Source organism: Canis lupus, chromosome 3 (assembly GCF_048164855.1).
Source record: "Canis lupus baileyi chromosome 3, mCanLup2.hap1, whole genome shotgun sequence".
In the NCBI taxonomy this organism is placed as follows: Eukaryota; Metazoa; Chordata; class Mammalia; order Carnivora; family Canidae; genus Canis; species Canis lupus.
Window position 1 is genome coordinate 66,799,014 of NC_132840.1, and position 15,145 is coordinate 66,814,158.

Below are 15,145 nucleotides of genomic sequence, written 5' to 3' on the forward strand. Positions count from 1 at the left end.
TATATTTCTATAATGCAAAGTGTAATAAAAAAGGGAGAGCACTGGATCACCTTCTACTTCTTCCTGAGGACTGTTTTCACAGTGTGGGTTTCACAGTCATTTCTTTGCATGGTAAAAAGTTGAGGTTAAATCAGAATAAAAACAGGCTACGAAAAGACATTGAAAGTTTAGAATTTTTAAAAACCACTATGTATTGAGCACTATGTCAAACACTGTGGCTACTGAGATTTTCAGTGTTGAAATCTGCAGACACCTTAAAACCAATGAGTCAGGCAAACAGGATTGAGAATTTTAGAAAGCTCAATTGTACTGCCAACTCTGCTATTAAATAGGAGATCTCTGATAGCTCTGTGCTTAAACTACATTTAGAAATTACTACTTAAAAATAGACAGTTTGGGGATCCCTGGGTGGCTCAGGGGTTTAGCGCCTGCCTTTGGCCCAGGGCATGATCCTGGAATCCCGGGATCAAGTCCCACATCGGGCTCCCTGCAGAGAGCCTGCTTCTCTCTCTGCCTGTGTCTCTGCCTCTCTGTCTGTCTGTCTGCCATGAATGAATAAACAAAATATTTTAAAAAAATAGTTTGCAATAAACAGAAAAGGAATTAAAATAATTTTGAGATATCTATATAGAGTTCACTGAGTTCCAAGACATTTAAATGTAAGACAATGCTATGCTATCAAAAAAGAAATATTTACTATGCACACAGGTTTTATATACTATAATCATCAGGTGAATCAGCAATTAGGGCTGTGTGCCTGATAGGGCTTAAATGGTATAAATAAGTAGTGTAAGCAGAAACAAAATGATATAAAAACAAAAATGATACAAAAATAACATTAAGTGAAATCTGCTGATAATTCACCACTTATCCTTCCATTATAGCATTTTTTTCTCTATGAGCCGATTACTTGACATGACAAATTACCTCTTAAAGTTGTTTGTTAATTGATTTCAAATTGTGCTCTTGAACTCCAAAGATTATGTAAAAGTGTCTCAGAACCCAACAGGCAGGGCTTAGAACACCCATCCCAGTGTTTGTCTTCTACCAGAGTAGATAGATGTTTTACACTGGGCTTTAACTTGAGATATAATTTTATGAAAGGCATCTGCTTTTTATTCTTTTAAGTCTGAAAACCTATCCTTAAATTAAATTTTAAAGAAATTCTCTTATGAAGTCTTTTGTAAAGTGAAGAATCTATCCTGTAATACTATCTCCCAATGTACCTGATTTCTAAGATAATGATTTTTCTTAATATTTGATACATTCATTCAAAACAGTAATTATAGGTTGTGTGTTTTTCCTTGTATGCTTTTCTGGCAGACGAAACAAATGAATTTCAGCAGACAGTCCTCTTTGGTTAGTAAACAAAGAAAACAAACAGACAAAAATGAAAATGTGGCTTTCTTTTTTCCACGTTAGCAGAATTCACTGACAGGTTGTATATTAACTAAAGGCCAAGAATGTTTTCCATACCAACATTTCTATTTTGGGGGGCATCACTCTTTCTGGAAGCAGGGCTTCCTGAAAGGAGACTCTTGCTATGAAGCAACGTCAGAGAGCCAAGGACAGGGTGTCATATCATTGTTGGGTTAACCAGGGTACTAGTGATAAAAACAGCACTTAACCTAACTACATCTCTTGTTTTCTCTTTCAAAGACAGTGGGACTCTGGTCCTTTCTCAAGCACAAGCTTTCCAAACACTGAAAATGTTAAAAAAAAAAAAAAATTCGAGGGATTTTCCATGAAAATCCTAATTATAACCCAATTACAACAACTGAATCAAAGCTGGCAGAAAAACAGAGGTAGGTTTTTGTTTGTTTTTTGCTACTTTGCAACAATAGATCTTTGTAGTTTCAAACCATAAAAATTTCAGTATTTCCCTCAAGCAGTGACATCTGGCACTCATGTCAGAACTTCTATATAACTTTTGCTTTTGACCAAAACATACTGTTTTGTACTACATCGTTTTCCTGTGTGAACCAGAGCTGTTGTAAAGTATGGCAATGCATAGTATCATAAAAATATCCATAAGTTTTCATTTTGTTCATCACTGATGACATCCTTGGCATTTATTCTATTTTTCCGGTCATCAAATTATAAATAATAACTAGGGCTAAGTGGGTTTAATTTTAATTTGACCAGTATGATAAAAATTGTGAGGTAGTAACATGCTGATGCCTTAAAAATGTCATCTCTCCTAGCTCATCCATTTCATTAACTCAAGGGAGTCAATCCCTAAGAGCTCAGAGAATGAAGAACTATCTAAAACCAGGGATCCCTGGGATTCCTGGGTGGTGCAGTGGTTTGGCGCCAGCCTTTGGCCCAGGGCGCGATCCTGGAGACCGGGGATCGAATCCGATCCTGGAGACCTGGGATCGAATCCCACGTTGGGCTCCCGGTGCATGGAGCCTGCTTCTCCCTCTGCCTATGTCTCTGACTGTCTCTCTCTCTCTCTCTCTCTCTGTGTGACTATCATAAATAAATTTTTAAAAAATTAAAAAAAAATAAAACCACCTTCTACTTAGGAAGTGACAAGTTGGAATTAAAATTGCTTAATACTAATAGGAAATATATCCTTGTGAAAATGACTTTACTAGGAGCCGCTACAGCTGCTATTGAAAGGATCCAGAGAAACATTAATGCCAGAGGGAAGAAAGAGACATCTGACAAGCAATATTCTTTCCAAGTGTAAATGTGAGATACTGTAGTTAATATGTTTCTCTTGCTTCATTTTCTCTAGAGTTTACTTTTCACATTTACAAAGACATACATACATCCAGCAAAATGCATTTTCCCACAATGGTATTTCTAAATGCATGCCTTCCACAGCACACACACAGCCACATGTCTGTCTGCCTGCCTGCCTGTCTTTTCATCCATGGTGCTCTGCTTTACACAGGGGCTTGGAATTTAATTCACTTACATAGGCACAATTCCCAATGTCCTTGGCGAAGATTTTGAGGGGAATGCTCTTCGGGTAGTCCTTCTCTTTCTCTAGATTGATGTATCTAATCAAATGCAACAACAACCCAAAAGAACACTGAGTCAGATGGATTTTGCTAATGGTTTCTTTGAAAATCAATCTATTTTGGTAATATTTTCAATATACTTGTATGCTAAGTTTTAAAAGGCAGATGGAAAGACTCAGCAAAATCTGATTATATATTATGTTGGAAGAGAATTAAAAAAATTCTCAGGACATGAGGTATATGGGCACAAAAAAGAGTGGCAGACCCACTTCAAGTGAGGTCTGAGCACCACAGTCTGCTTTAGGCACCTCTGAGTGGTGTTTCATCTTCCAAGTTCCCTACCTTCTCTGGACAGGAGACAGTACAGGAGCAGATAGGATACTTTATTACGCCAAACCAAGACAGTGGTTTTTTACTTCTCATTTAGCTCTGGGTAAAGCATGAATCTTCCCTTAGGAAGGCAGTGAGGGGAGGAAGAAGGTTATGGAAATAAGACATGAACCTAAATTGACCAGTTAGTCTGTACACTCAAAGGTGAGGTAATAATTGATCTTTGAGGTGGTTGGCAGAAAACCTTCCATATACAGAAACTTAGTACATGCTCTGAGGAAACTGCTCCAAATGCTGGGTTGGAGACATGGAGGTAGGAGAGATTATTGACTAATTTCTGTCTAGAATGCTATAACTAGGCCTCCATGTTCTCTTTCCTAGAAAGTAAGGGATACATGTAATGAAGAGAACATTGTTTACAGCAAGTAGTAGCCAGTGTACAGTTCAAACAGTAATTTATTTTGAGGATAAATGAATAATTTCTACTAAGGAAAAGATGAATAGTTTGGGGGCATAATTCTGCAGAGAAGAATTTAATTCTTTTAAACTACAGGTTAAAGATAAAGAATATGTACATTGAAAAAAATACCTCTGAAGGAGAGAGAGCCATTTGTCCTTTTGTTCCGGAGAACTGCAATCAAAGAAAATAGGAGAAAAATTAAACATGTAACACATTTATGCTAACATATCTGAGACTGTCAATCCAGACAAAATATCAACAGCCTGTTAAGAGGCAGCCGCATGCCATGGCAACTCTGGTCTAACTGAGCTCTGGGGAATCTGCAGGGGGAAAATCTCCAATAGGAAAAACTATATGGTCAAGTATAGTTCTGTTAAAACCTCCTGAATGGATCTAAGATAGGGCCATTTTCTTACTTTATGGCTCTTTTACAAGTATAGCTCTCATGGTGGAATGAATATTTGATCTGGAGTCTAAACACCTGGTTTCAAAAACACATGCAAGCTTCGTGATGATGAGTGGATCACTTCACATCTCTAAGCTTGCTTCCATATCTGAAAAACTGGGCTAATTGTCTCAGAGTGTTTTTGTGGCTTTAAGTACCATACAAACAGAGAGTATGCTCAATTTGAGATTAAAGAGAAATTTGGCATATTAACAAAAACATCTTGGCCCAGAAACCAGTTTCTTGTAAGGAAAAGAAACATTTATACATATAGCAGGATTTTAACTGAGTAAATTATTTCATAGAAAACCTATTCTTAATTATGACAATCTTCTTAGACCAATTCATTTAGGACTAAATCATTATTAATAATTTTTCTGAAGCTACTGCTACATTTAATTCTTAAACTTAAAAGTAATTCAGTGTTTATTTCTATATGGTCTTGTTACTCACTAGCTTTTAAAGTCATACTTCAAATCTTCTTAATGAAGCTGGAAACCCTTGCTGTTTTTTTGTTACAGAAAAATACACTTAAGTATTTGTAATCTGTTTCTAACTGTTGCTTACCAATTTCTCTATATAGAATCTCCCAGGATTGGGCATTAGAAAGTGCACTACATCTCCTTTACCACTGACCATACAATTTTCATCTTCCATTGTTCCTTAGAACACTTTGGTGTATTCACCCTTCTTGAACAGAGTATTTTCTAGGTTCATTTGTGTCAAATCTTGATTTAGCAAAAAACTTGAAAAATAGGTGTTTTCTTTGGACCTGTGCAGTTTTTTCAAAGCAGCTAAAGAAAATTACCCCTTTAAAACACTTTGTATTTTTTTTAACTTTTACTTTTTATTGACATGTACGATACACAGAAAAAATTGTATAATGCTTACATGTACAGCTTGAACACTTTTCACAAACTGAACACATCCATGTGACTGAAACTTAGATTATGAAATAGAAAATCACCTTGAGAGAATGGTTTTTGTTCCTTTTCAGGCATGAGTTACCACTATCCTGACTTCTAATAGAACTGGATAGTTATTGTTATTATAAATGTAACCATACAGTATGTACTATTTTGTATCTGGCTTCTTTCATTCAACATTATATTCATGAGACTTATCCGTATCACTGCAGGTGGTGTTAGTCTGTTCCTCCTCATTGCTGCACAATGTTCCACTGTTTAATATACAGCATACATTACTTCAAAACTAAGTGATTCATGAAGTGTGTCAGGTTAACTCACTGAGATTAACTTATGTAGTCTTATGTTTTCCCCTTTCTCCTACTCTCTGCAAAAAGAATCTAGAACTCCTCTTTCTTTAGTGATTCTTAATCTCAGGCACCTTTACCAAATTAAAAACAAAAGTACTCCAAAATCAAGGTGATCTCAGAGTTTCATCAAGACCTAAGCTCGTGTGATAAGAGCAAGAGAAGGAGAAAGCAGTATATTTTCAAGAAAGAGAAAAGGCAAGGCAGATTGGAAAGAGACCCTCAAAACTGGGAAGGTCTGTTACCCTGAGAGTGAGCAGGGAACCCGATGATCATCAGCTGAGGCGTGTCTGGAGAGACAAAGACCCCACAGCCAATGACTGTGAGCAGCAACCAAGTATCAGCACCATACCCTACAGGTGGCAAGGCATCAGAGAACATCTCTGAATGTAAAGGACACAGAAGAAGGTAATGTCAGTAGTGATTACCACAGACTGAAGGTCAGAGCCTTTCCCCTGTTTGGAAGACATCACGGAGATCTGCTGGCACCATGGAGGCTCAACATGGGTTTGCATTTCATCCATAAATAGACTTTTCTTGCCTTTCTGAGTTTATGAATAAAATTCCTGCTAGGTTCTTAAGTTAAAAATTTCATTCTTCTGATTCCTCTTATAGACTGTTCCGTCAGATTTCAGCACTTCTTATGTCTTTGGACAATGTTCTCATTTTGTAGCGTAGTTATCTGTAGTATCAAGAGCATCTTGATACTGTTCTTCAGGCAGTGTCTGTTCTTCAGGCAGACAGAGATCCCAAGTCTGAGAATCAGATATGAGCTGTAGGACTCCTTCTGGCCATTTCTTAGATGTGACAATCTATTTGTGCGCTAAGGGAAAGCACGAGAAGTTCACATTTATGATTTGCTCCTCCTTAACTTGACACAGCTGGGAATTTCTCACTATAGTGGCAGCTGTCAGTCTTAGATCTCAAAGCTATTAGTCTTTACATTTTTGGTTTCTTTGCAGTATTACAGTGTCTGGCTAGGAGAGCCTGCTTCTCAAGCTGCTAGACTGATGGTATTTTCAACTGATCATGACCTAGATTTTTAATATTGACTGACATATACCATTTCTGATGTTCTTCAATCCTTCCTAAAGATCCAAGCTTCTTTTTGATAAAATTTCACTTTAGGCTGAAAAATTTCTGTCAGTGTTGTTCTTTTCTTTCTTTTTCTTTCTTTCTTTCTTTCTTTCTTTCTTTCTTTCTTTCTTTCTTTCTTTCTTTCTTTCTCTTTCTTTCTTTCTTTCTTTCTTTCTTTCTTTCTTTCTTTCTTCCTTTCTTCCTTCCTTCCTTCCTTCCTTCCTTCCTTCCTTCCTTCCTTCCTTCCTTCCTTTCTTTCCTTTCTCTCTTTCTCTCTTTCTTCTTTCTTTCTTTCTTTCTTTCTTTCTTTCTTTCTTTCTTTCTTTCTTTCTTTCTTTTCTTTTCTTCTTTCTTTCTTTCTTTCTTTCTTTCTTTCTTTCTTTCTTTCTTTCTAGCAAAGTTCTGCTGGAATAAGTTCTTAGAGTTAAAAGAGGTTTTTCACTTTCATTTTTGAAGGGCATTTTTGCTGGATATAGTATTCTAGGTTGGAAGTTTTCTCCTCCAGTGCTTTATTTTTTTATTTTTAATTTTTTTTCCTCCAATGCTTTAAAGATGTCATTCCATTGTCCTGAAATTTTCATAGTTTCTGATGAAAAAGCCACAGTGATGCAAATTCTTGTTCTCCTATATGCAAGGTGTTGTTTTTCTCTGGATGTTTAAAAGATTTTCTCTTACCTTTGGCTTATAGCAGTTTGTCTATAACATGACCAGGTGAGATTTTCTTCATACTTCTATTTGGGGTTCACTGAGCTTACTAAATCTCTACATTTACATCTTTACTGAACTTGGGAGATTTCCAAATTAGTATTTCTCCAAATACTCCATCCATTCCCTCTCTCTCCTCTTCTGGAGTTCCAATTACATGTATATTGTATCTTTTAGTATTTTCTAACAAGTCCAATGCATTTTGAATTAAAAAATGTTTGCTTGTAGGTTTAGTCAGTTAAGTGTCTGACTCTTAATTTCAGCTCAGGTTGTGATCTCAGAATCCTGAGATCAAGCCCTGCACTGGGGTCTGTGCTAAGTGTGGAGTTTGCTTAAGATTCTCTCTTTCCCTCTTTCTCTGCCCCACCTCAAGTAGATAAAAACATAATTTTTTTAAAAGGTCTGTTTTCTTTTCTTTTTTTTTTAAAGATTTTATTTATTTATTCATTAGAGACACAGAGAGAGAGGGAGTCAGAGACATAGGCAGAGGGAGAAGCAGGCTCTATGCAGGGAGCCTGATGTGAAGCTCTGTTTTCTCTATTCTTCAGACTGGACAATTTGTATTGATGTATCTTCAAATTTACTGACTCTTTCCTCTTTCATTTCCATTCTGAAACTAAGGCTACATAGGGAATATTTATATATGTAGATATATAATATTTAAGATATTGCAGTTTTCAGTTCTAAAATTTTCACTTGGCTCTTTTTAAAATTTTCTATTTCTCTGCTGAGAAATCTTTTCATTCATTTCAATTGGCTTTTCTTTTTACCTAGTGAGCACAATTATAGAAGTTGGTTTAAAGTTCTTTTCTTTAGGATTGGGCTCTACTGATTATCTTTTCCCTTTTCTGGTTCTTTGTATGTCAAGAATTTTAGATTATACTCTGGATATTATGAATATTTTGTTTTGGAGACTCTGAATCCTGTTATATTTGCAAAACAGTGATGTTTTTGTCATTAACAGTCAACTCACTTGATTAGACTCAAGCTGTCATTAACAGATACCTAACTTCATTAGACTTAACAGCACCTTGGCCCAATTCTTTTAGCCTTAGCTTCAAGTTGCTCTGAGTCTGCTCCATGCATGTCACCAATCAGTCCATCTACAGAATTTGAGATTTCCCTCCTCTGACATCCTCCTTTATGAGACTTCCTCCCTCACTCTCCTGTGGCTATGGCTGACTCAGACTCTGTACTCTTGTGGTTTGGCCAGAAAGACTGGGGGCTTCTGTAGGTTTAGTTCCTGATCCATGATATGACTATAGCCTGCCCTTACGCCAATGCCTCAAACCCAGGAAACTCACCCAATGATGGTGCCTCCTTCCAAGTTTCAATTCCTCTCACAAATATGCCAGCTTCACTCTGTAGAACCCTTATGTGGTTGTTGTTTGTATTTTGCTCAGAGTTTATAGTTGTTATCTGTAGGGTGGTCAATCTGCTAAGACCTCACTCTGCCATACCAGAGCCAGAACTCTTCTTTTTACCTTTTTTTTTTTTAAAGATTTATTTGAGAGAGAGAGAGAGAGAGAGAGAGAGAGAGATCACAAGCAGAGGGGAGGGGTTGAGGGAGAAGCAGACTCCCCGATGAGCAAGAAGCCTGATGTGGGGCTCAATCCCAGGACTCTGGGATCATGACCTGAAATAGAGGCAGAAGCTTAACTGACTGAGCCATCCAGATGCCCAACACAGCATTTTTTCTTGAAATACTCTTTTAGTTTTGAAAGAAGTTTAAACTTTCAGGAAAGCTGCTAAGATAGTAGAGTCCTTGGATACCTCTCACCTTTCAGTTTCCTAAAGTTATCCTCTTATATGGCACACCTGTAAAACCACAAAACCAATATTGGTACATTACTATTAACTAAATTCTTGACTCTTCAGATTTTGCCAGGCTTTTTTTTTTGTTTATTTTTTTATTGGAGTTCGATTTTCCCAGTGCTCATCCTGTCAAGTGCCCTCCTCAGTGCCTGTCATCCAGTCACCCCAACCCCCTGCCCACCTCCCTTTCCACCACCCCTTGTTTGTTTCCTGGAGTTATGTGTCTCTCATGTTCTGTCATCCTCATTGATATTTCCCACTCATTTTCTCTCCTTTTGCCTTTATTCCCTTTCACTATTTTTTATATTCCCCAAATGAATGAGATTTTACCAGTTTTTCCATTAATGTACTTTCTCTGTTCTTGGACCCAATCCTGGATAACACATTGCATTTAGTTATCATGTCTCCCTAGTGACTGGTCTATGGCAGTTGCTATATCTTTTCCTGTTTCTTGTTTGTTTAACCATGATAATCTGGAGGAGTGCTTGTCAATTTAACCTATAGAATATCCCTCAGTTTGTGCTTGTGTGAGGTTCCTCTCATGTTTGGGTTTTGAAGAAGAATAATACAAATGTGAATTGCTCTTATCATCACATTATATCGTGGGGTACATGGCATCATTCGTGATGTTAACCTTAATCATTTGGTTTAAGTACTCTACTTTTTGAAGAATACAATGTATATAAAACTTGTTTCCATATATTTACATCTTCTTAAAACAAGTTTCATGGAAACTCCTTATTAAAGACATCATGTATGGGGCACCTCAGGTGGCTCAGTTGAGAATCGCCAATTTAGCATGTTCAGGATACGATACAGAGATTTATCTAATCCCATCCCAGTCAGGAGGTGAGTCTTAGGAAACTAACTTTCACTTCTTGATTCATAAATTTGCTTTTGATGGTCACATCTCTATGTCAAATAAGAACCTGATGTTCAGTTCAGGCACCCCATTACTTCATGACATTAATTTTATTTGTATCATAAAAAAACTGTTTCTTTAGAAAATCTGGGAGTATGGAGGTGCCTGGGTGGCTTGGTCAGTTAAGCATCTGACTCTTGATTTTGACTTAGGTCATGATCTCAGGATTGTGAGATTCAGCCCAGCATCGGCCTCTGCGCTTAGTGGGGAGTCAGCTTGGGAGTCTCCCTTTCCCTCTCCCTCTGCTCCTCCCTCTGCTTGCTCTCTCTCTAAAATAAATAAATAAAAAATCTTAAAAAAAAAGAAAATTTGGAATATAAACCAGTTATTCAAACTTAACTATTATATAAAATTTTTCAGTAGAAGTTTCTTTCAGTGGGTTGAAAAAGACCAACTCGAAAGCCCACGCTGTAAAACAATACTTGAACATGAGGGATAGAGAGACTGGAGAGGGGCGGTCCTAGAGCTCTGACCACTCTAATCCTCTCCCACAGTCCCTAGGTGTTTCAGCAGAGCCCCCGTAAAAATTACTGGTCAATTCAAGCTAAATGCCTCCATGGTTCTCAATATTTACCATTACTCTCCACATAATTGAATAAGAAACTCCGGGGGAGAAGTGAAAGGTATTCAAGTGTCTTTACTGGGGGTATGTCAAAAGAAGAGTCACTAACTTCAGAATAACTTAATCAGAATAAAATATTTTCAAAAATCAGAACAAAATCTGATTAGCTTTTTCTTGCCATCCTAGAAACTATCTCATTGACAGTGTTATACATGTAAATATAGGAGAAGCTATGGTTCTTACCTGAAAGTGGCCACAAAGTTCACTGTGGGCCAGCCCAAGACAAAGGACTTCGTGGCATTGGTGTTGCCTTCTCCCACTTCATCCACACAGCTTGCTGTCCACATGTCACATAATTTAATTTTATTTTTTATCTTAAAGTTGTTGTTGTATCTAGAAAGATACAAACCAGACAACACTTATTTTATTTCTTAAATTTTATGAGAGCTTCTTTACTTGTGATAACAGGACAGTTTTCAGTAATCATGGTTAAAGAATATCTTATTCATTGTTGGTAACTTCAGTGCCTACCACAGGAAACTGTTAAGATGCTTGGCTACCTTTGGCCCAACAAGGCCTTTGGAACATTTGGTGTATAAGGCCTCATGCTTACATTTATGGGCAGCAAATAGCCATGAACTGCCTACTTTATTTTTCTATGTTGAACATTGAGTCTGGATTAAAAGTCTAATTTTAAATCTACTGCTGTTCTAAAAAATTTATTATTTATAACTTGCCTACTCCAAAAAAAGTTGAGTGGCTGAATAAAAGATTAAAATACACATTATTTATGAAAATATTTATAAAATTTTCACATTAAGAGAGATAGATGCACTTAAAATCTATTATCCAGAATTAATTAGAGGAATTTTTAATATATTTCCAACTAAATGGTTACAAGATTTCCTAGTCTTTACAAGCAAAGTTTAGTTTACGTTTCCTTTCTTAAGATTTTGTTTATATCTTTTCGTGCCTAGCGCAACCATAGCTCGTGGTCCCAAGAAGCATCTGAAGTGTGTAGCAACTCCAAAGCACTGGATGCTGGATAAACTGACTGGTGTGTTTGCCCCTCGCCCATCTACTGGCTCCCAGAAGCTGAGAGAATGTCTTCCTCTCATCATTTTTCTAAGGAAAAGACTTAAGTATGCCCTAACGGGATGAAGTAACGAAGATCTGTATGCAGCGTTTTATTAAGATTGATGGCAAAGTCCGAACTGTTATCACCTACCCTGCTGGTTTTATGGATGTCATCAGCATTGACAAGACTGGGGAGAATTTCCGTCTAATCTATGACACCAAGGGTCGCTTTGCTGTTCATCGGATTACACCTGAGGAGGCCAAGTATAAGTTGTGCAAAGTGAGAAAGATCTTTGTGGGAACAAAAGGAATCCCTCATCTGGTGACTCATGATGCTCGCACCGTCCGCTATCCTGATCCCCTCGTTAAGGTGAATGACACCATTCAGATTGATTTGGAGACTGGAAAGATTACGGATTTCATCAAGTTTGATACTGGTAATCTGTGTATGGTGACTGGAGGTGCCAACCTGGGAAGAATTGGTGTGATCACCAACCGAGAGAGACACCCTGGTTTTTTTGATGTAGTTCACGTGAAAGATGCCAATGGCAACAGCTTTGCCACCCAACTCTCCAACATTTTTGTTATTGGCAAAGGCATCAAACCATGGATTTCTCTTCCCTGTGGAAAGGGTATCTGCCTCACCATTGCTGAGGAAAGAGACAAGAGACTGGCAGCCAAACAGAGCAGTGGGTAAAATGGTCCCTAGGTGACGTGATTGGAAGTCTTTATACTTAAAGATTCTACGGCACGAAAAAAAAAAAAAGATTTTGTTTATATCATCTCCCCTTACATTCTGGCTAAAATGAAAAAACTATAGACTAAAAACAGACCCTAAACCAAACTGGAAAAAAAAAAAGAGGCAGGAAGTACTATACTTAAGTGGAGTTAACACTTACTATTTATCTCCAAGGACTCAGAAGGTGATCTACTTCAAGTTGGCAACAATATTGCTTTTTGGCAATTTCTACCTAATTTCCCTTAGAACCTGATACTGAAACCACCATTATCTCTTGACCTAAATTCACAGATTTAATGCTCATAATGGACCCAAGACTTAGTATGAAGGCACTGGGAAAGGTAAGGAGAATGCTCAGGGAAACCTGCAGACTTCCTACCATTCAGAACCATTTGTGGAAACAGTAAAAGGTAACATGAAATCAAAGATACTTCATATGGCAGTATTCCTAAAACTCCTTCATGGAATATTAAAGCCAGAACTCTTCAGTAGGATTTATAAAATGAAAAAGGATCCTGCAGGAACTATACATGTAGGATAGTCTAGATTCTAAGCTTCATTTATACTTCCCCTAGAGCACACTTAATGTAAGTGTAATAGGAAAGAGACTTGTGACATAATGATGTCTTTCTATGTTTCATTTGAATATTTTTCATCCTGTTGCTACGAATCTTTAGATTTTTAAAAATGACACAGACTCAACTGAAGATAAAATCTTATTTCTTTTTATTTCCTCGTTAAAAAAACTTATTTTTTGATAGCAAGTATTTAGGAAATATAAAACTGAAACTATAAATCTTTTGGAAAGAAAGGTATATTTTCATTTCTCTTTTCCTAATGCAGGTCTCTCTCTTTATCAGATACTTCAGATACCAGGTGAGAACTTTTGACATTTACTGCCCTGGAAGAAAGTCATTGCAATGATTCTTTCCCTAGATCAATAAAGTGTCAAGATTATCCACCTTTGGATACAAAAACCAAAAAGTTGTCTGAAAGTGTAAACAATCATTTCTGTTCTACTGGCTTGTATTTACTGAGAACTTCCCATGTGCCAGTCACTGTGGTAAACACTTTGCACATATTATTTAGTTTAACCTCATTTCATAGATGGAGAAATGGAGCCATAGACAGATTTAGCTAAATAACTTGGCAAAAATCAAACAGCTTAACTAGTGCAGCTAGAATCTGAACTTGAGCAGTGTTGACTTCTGAATTTATCTAATACCTTTAACTAAAAATCCCTGGACATTGTTGGTCTTATAAGTATCTGGATGGATATCTTACCATGAAGTTCCCTTCAGCTTTTCTATTTTGAGCCTCATTTTTTAAAAGTTTTATTTATTTAAGTAATTTCTACACCCCACCTGGAGCTTGAACTCTTGCATGACCCTGGAGATAAGAGTCAGATGCTCTTCTGACTGAGCCAGCCAGGTCCTTCGAGTGTTACTTTTGTCTTTCTATGTACCTATAAGGCTTTCTTTTTTTTTTTTTAATTTTTATTTATTTATGATAGTCACAGAGAGAGAGAGAGAGGTGCAGAGACACAGGCAGAGGGAGAAGCAGGCTCCATGCACCAGGAGCCCGGTGTGGGATTCGATCCCGGGTCTCCAGGATCGCGCCCTGGGCCAAAGGCAGGCGCCAAACCGCTGCGCCACCCAGGGATCCCTCCTATAAGGCTTTCTGATGAGACTGTTTACTATGGAGGTAGAGAGGAATCTCATAAACACTTATGTCCACAAAAATAAATGGATGAGTTCCAAAATACTTAAAACTAGTATTAAATAAAATTTTGTATTTAGTCCTCGAGTCATAGTGTGCTTCTTCATATTTTTCATACTCAATTTCCAATAGTATTAGTCTATTCTAATAAATATCTAAAAGCATAAATCTAATGTAAACTGGCTGAAAAAAACAAATTAAAAACCTAACTAACTATTTCCACAGAGTAGTCCCTTACTACAAATTTATTAAGATGAGGAATCTATTTCCTTGTTTTCCTGTGTTCCAATCTTTATACTGGAAGCAATCCCAGTAACTGTTGAAATATACAGGATTCTAAGGAGATCTCCCTCCATTTGAAGATGGAAATGTTTTACTAAGTATGTTCGGGGTAGAGAGCATGGTGTATTCCACAAGTATCTGATGGTAAATTCTCCTGATAATGAATAATAATCAGAACTCCATTTTTCTCTTCATCTTTTTGACCTAAATAAAACTCATCATATTTCCCTACTTGCTCAGAAAATAAAATAGGAGTATCTGTGAATGCATCAAATGTAATTTATGAGAATGACCAGATAGTGATAAATTCTGGTCAACATTTTTTTTAAGGCAGCAGTATTCAATACTAATGATTACCTTCTCAAATCTAGATGTCTTCTCTATCTTGAGAGTCTTGGGCTCATGCCACCCATTCCCCAAATTAACTTAGATCACTCATACTTCTTAATGTCCCTAGTAAATGTAGAAAGTACTTAAAATAATCTTTCATGGATTGACTCTCTTAAATAAAAACACAATTAAATCCATTGTTAATAGGTTTTGTCATTTCATAAAAACATTTAAGTAGACACAGAGTTCTTTTAAAAGCAGCATATGAAAAAAAAGGTATATATCTTATGTGAGGAAGGGGACTGTCAAAATAAAAAATCAGCTATAAAAGCAGGTGAGGGGCACAGATTTGACAGTATATTTAAAACAGCAATTTTCTAGTGGTAAAGAAACTATCTTTATATAAAAGGTTTTTCAACAAAACACTATATGGGTTA

The 15,145-nt window shown here is 36.8% G+C and overlaps 1 protein-coding gene and 1 pseudogene across 6 annotated transcripts in view; one reads left to right on the top strand and one right to left on the bottom strand.

Moving 5' to 3' along the window:
* Positions 1-15,145, bottom strand: part of ARHGAP20 (Rho GTPase activating protein 20) — a 141,096-nt gene that overhangs the window by 39,645 nt on the left and 86,306 nt on the right. For all 6 annotated transcript variants that reach the window (XM_072821914.1, XM_072821910.1, XM_072821916.1 and 3 more), the window contains 3 exons: positions 10,805-10,954; positions 3,892-3,933; positions 2,927-3,011 (listed from right to left, as the gene is read on the bottom strand). In XM_072821914.1, the coding sequence (XP_072678015.1) occupies positions 2,927-3,011; positions 3,892-3,933; positions 10,805-10,954 (277 nt within the window). The remainder of the gene's footprint in view (positions 1-2,926; positions 3,012-3,891; positions 3,934-10,804; positions 10,955-15,145) is intronic.
* On the top strand, positions 11,196-12,364 carry LOC140624287 (small ribosomal subunit protein eS4, X isoform-like; annotated as a pseudogene).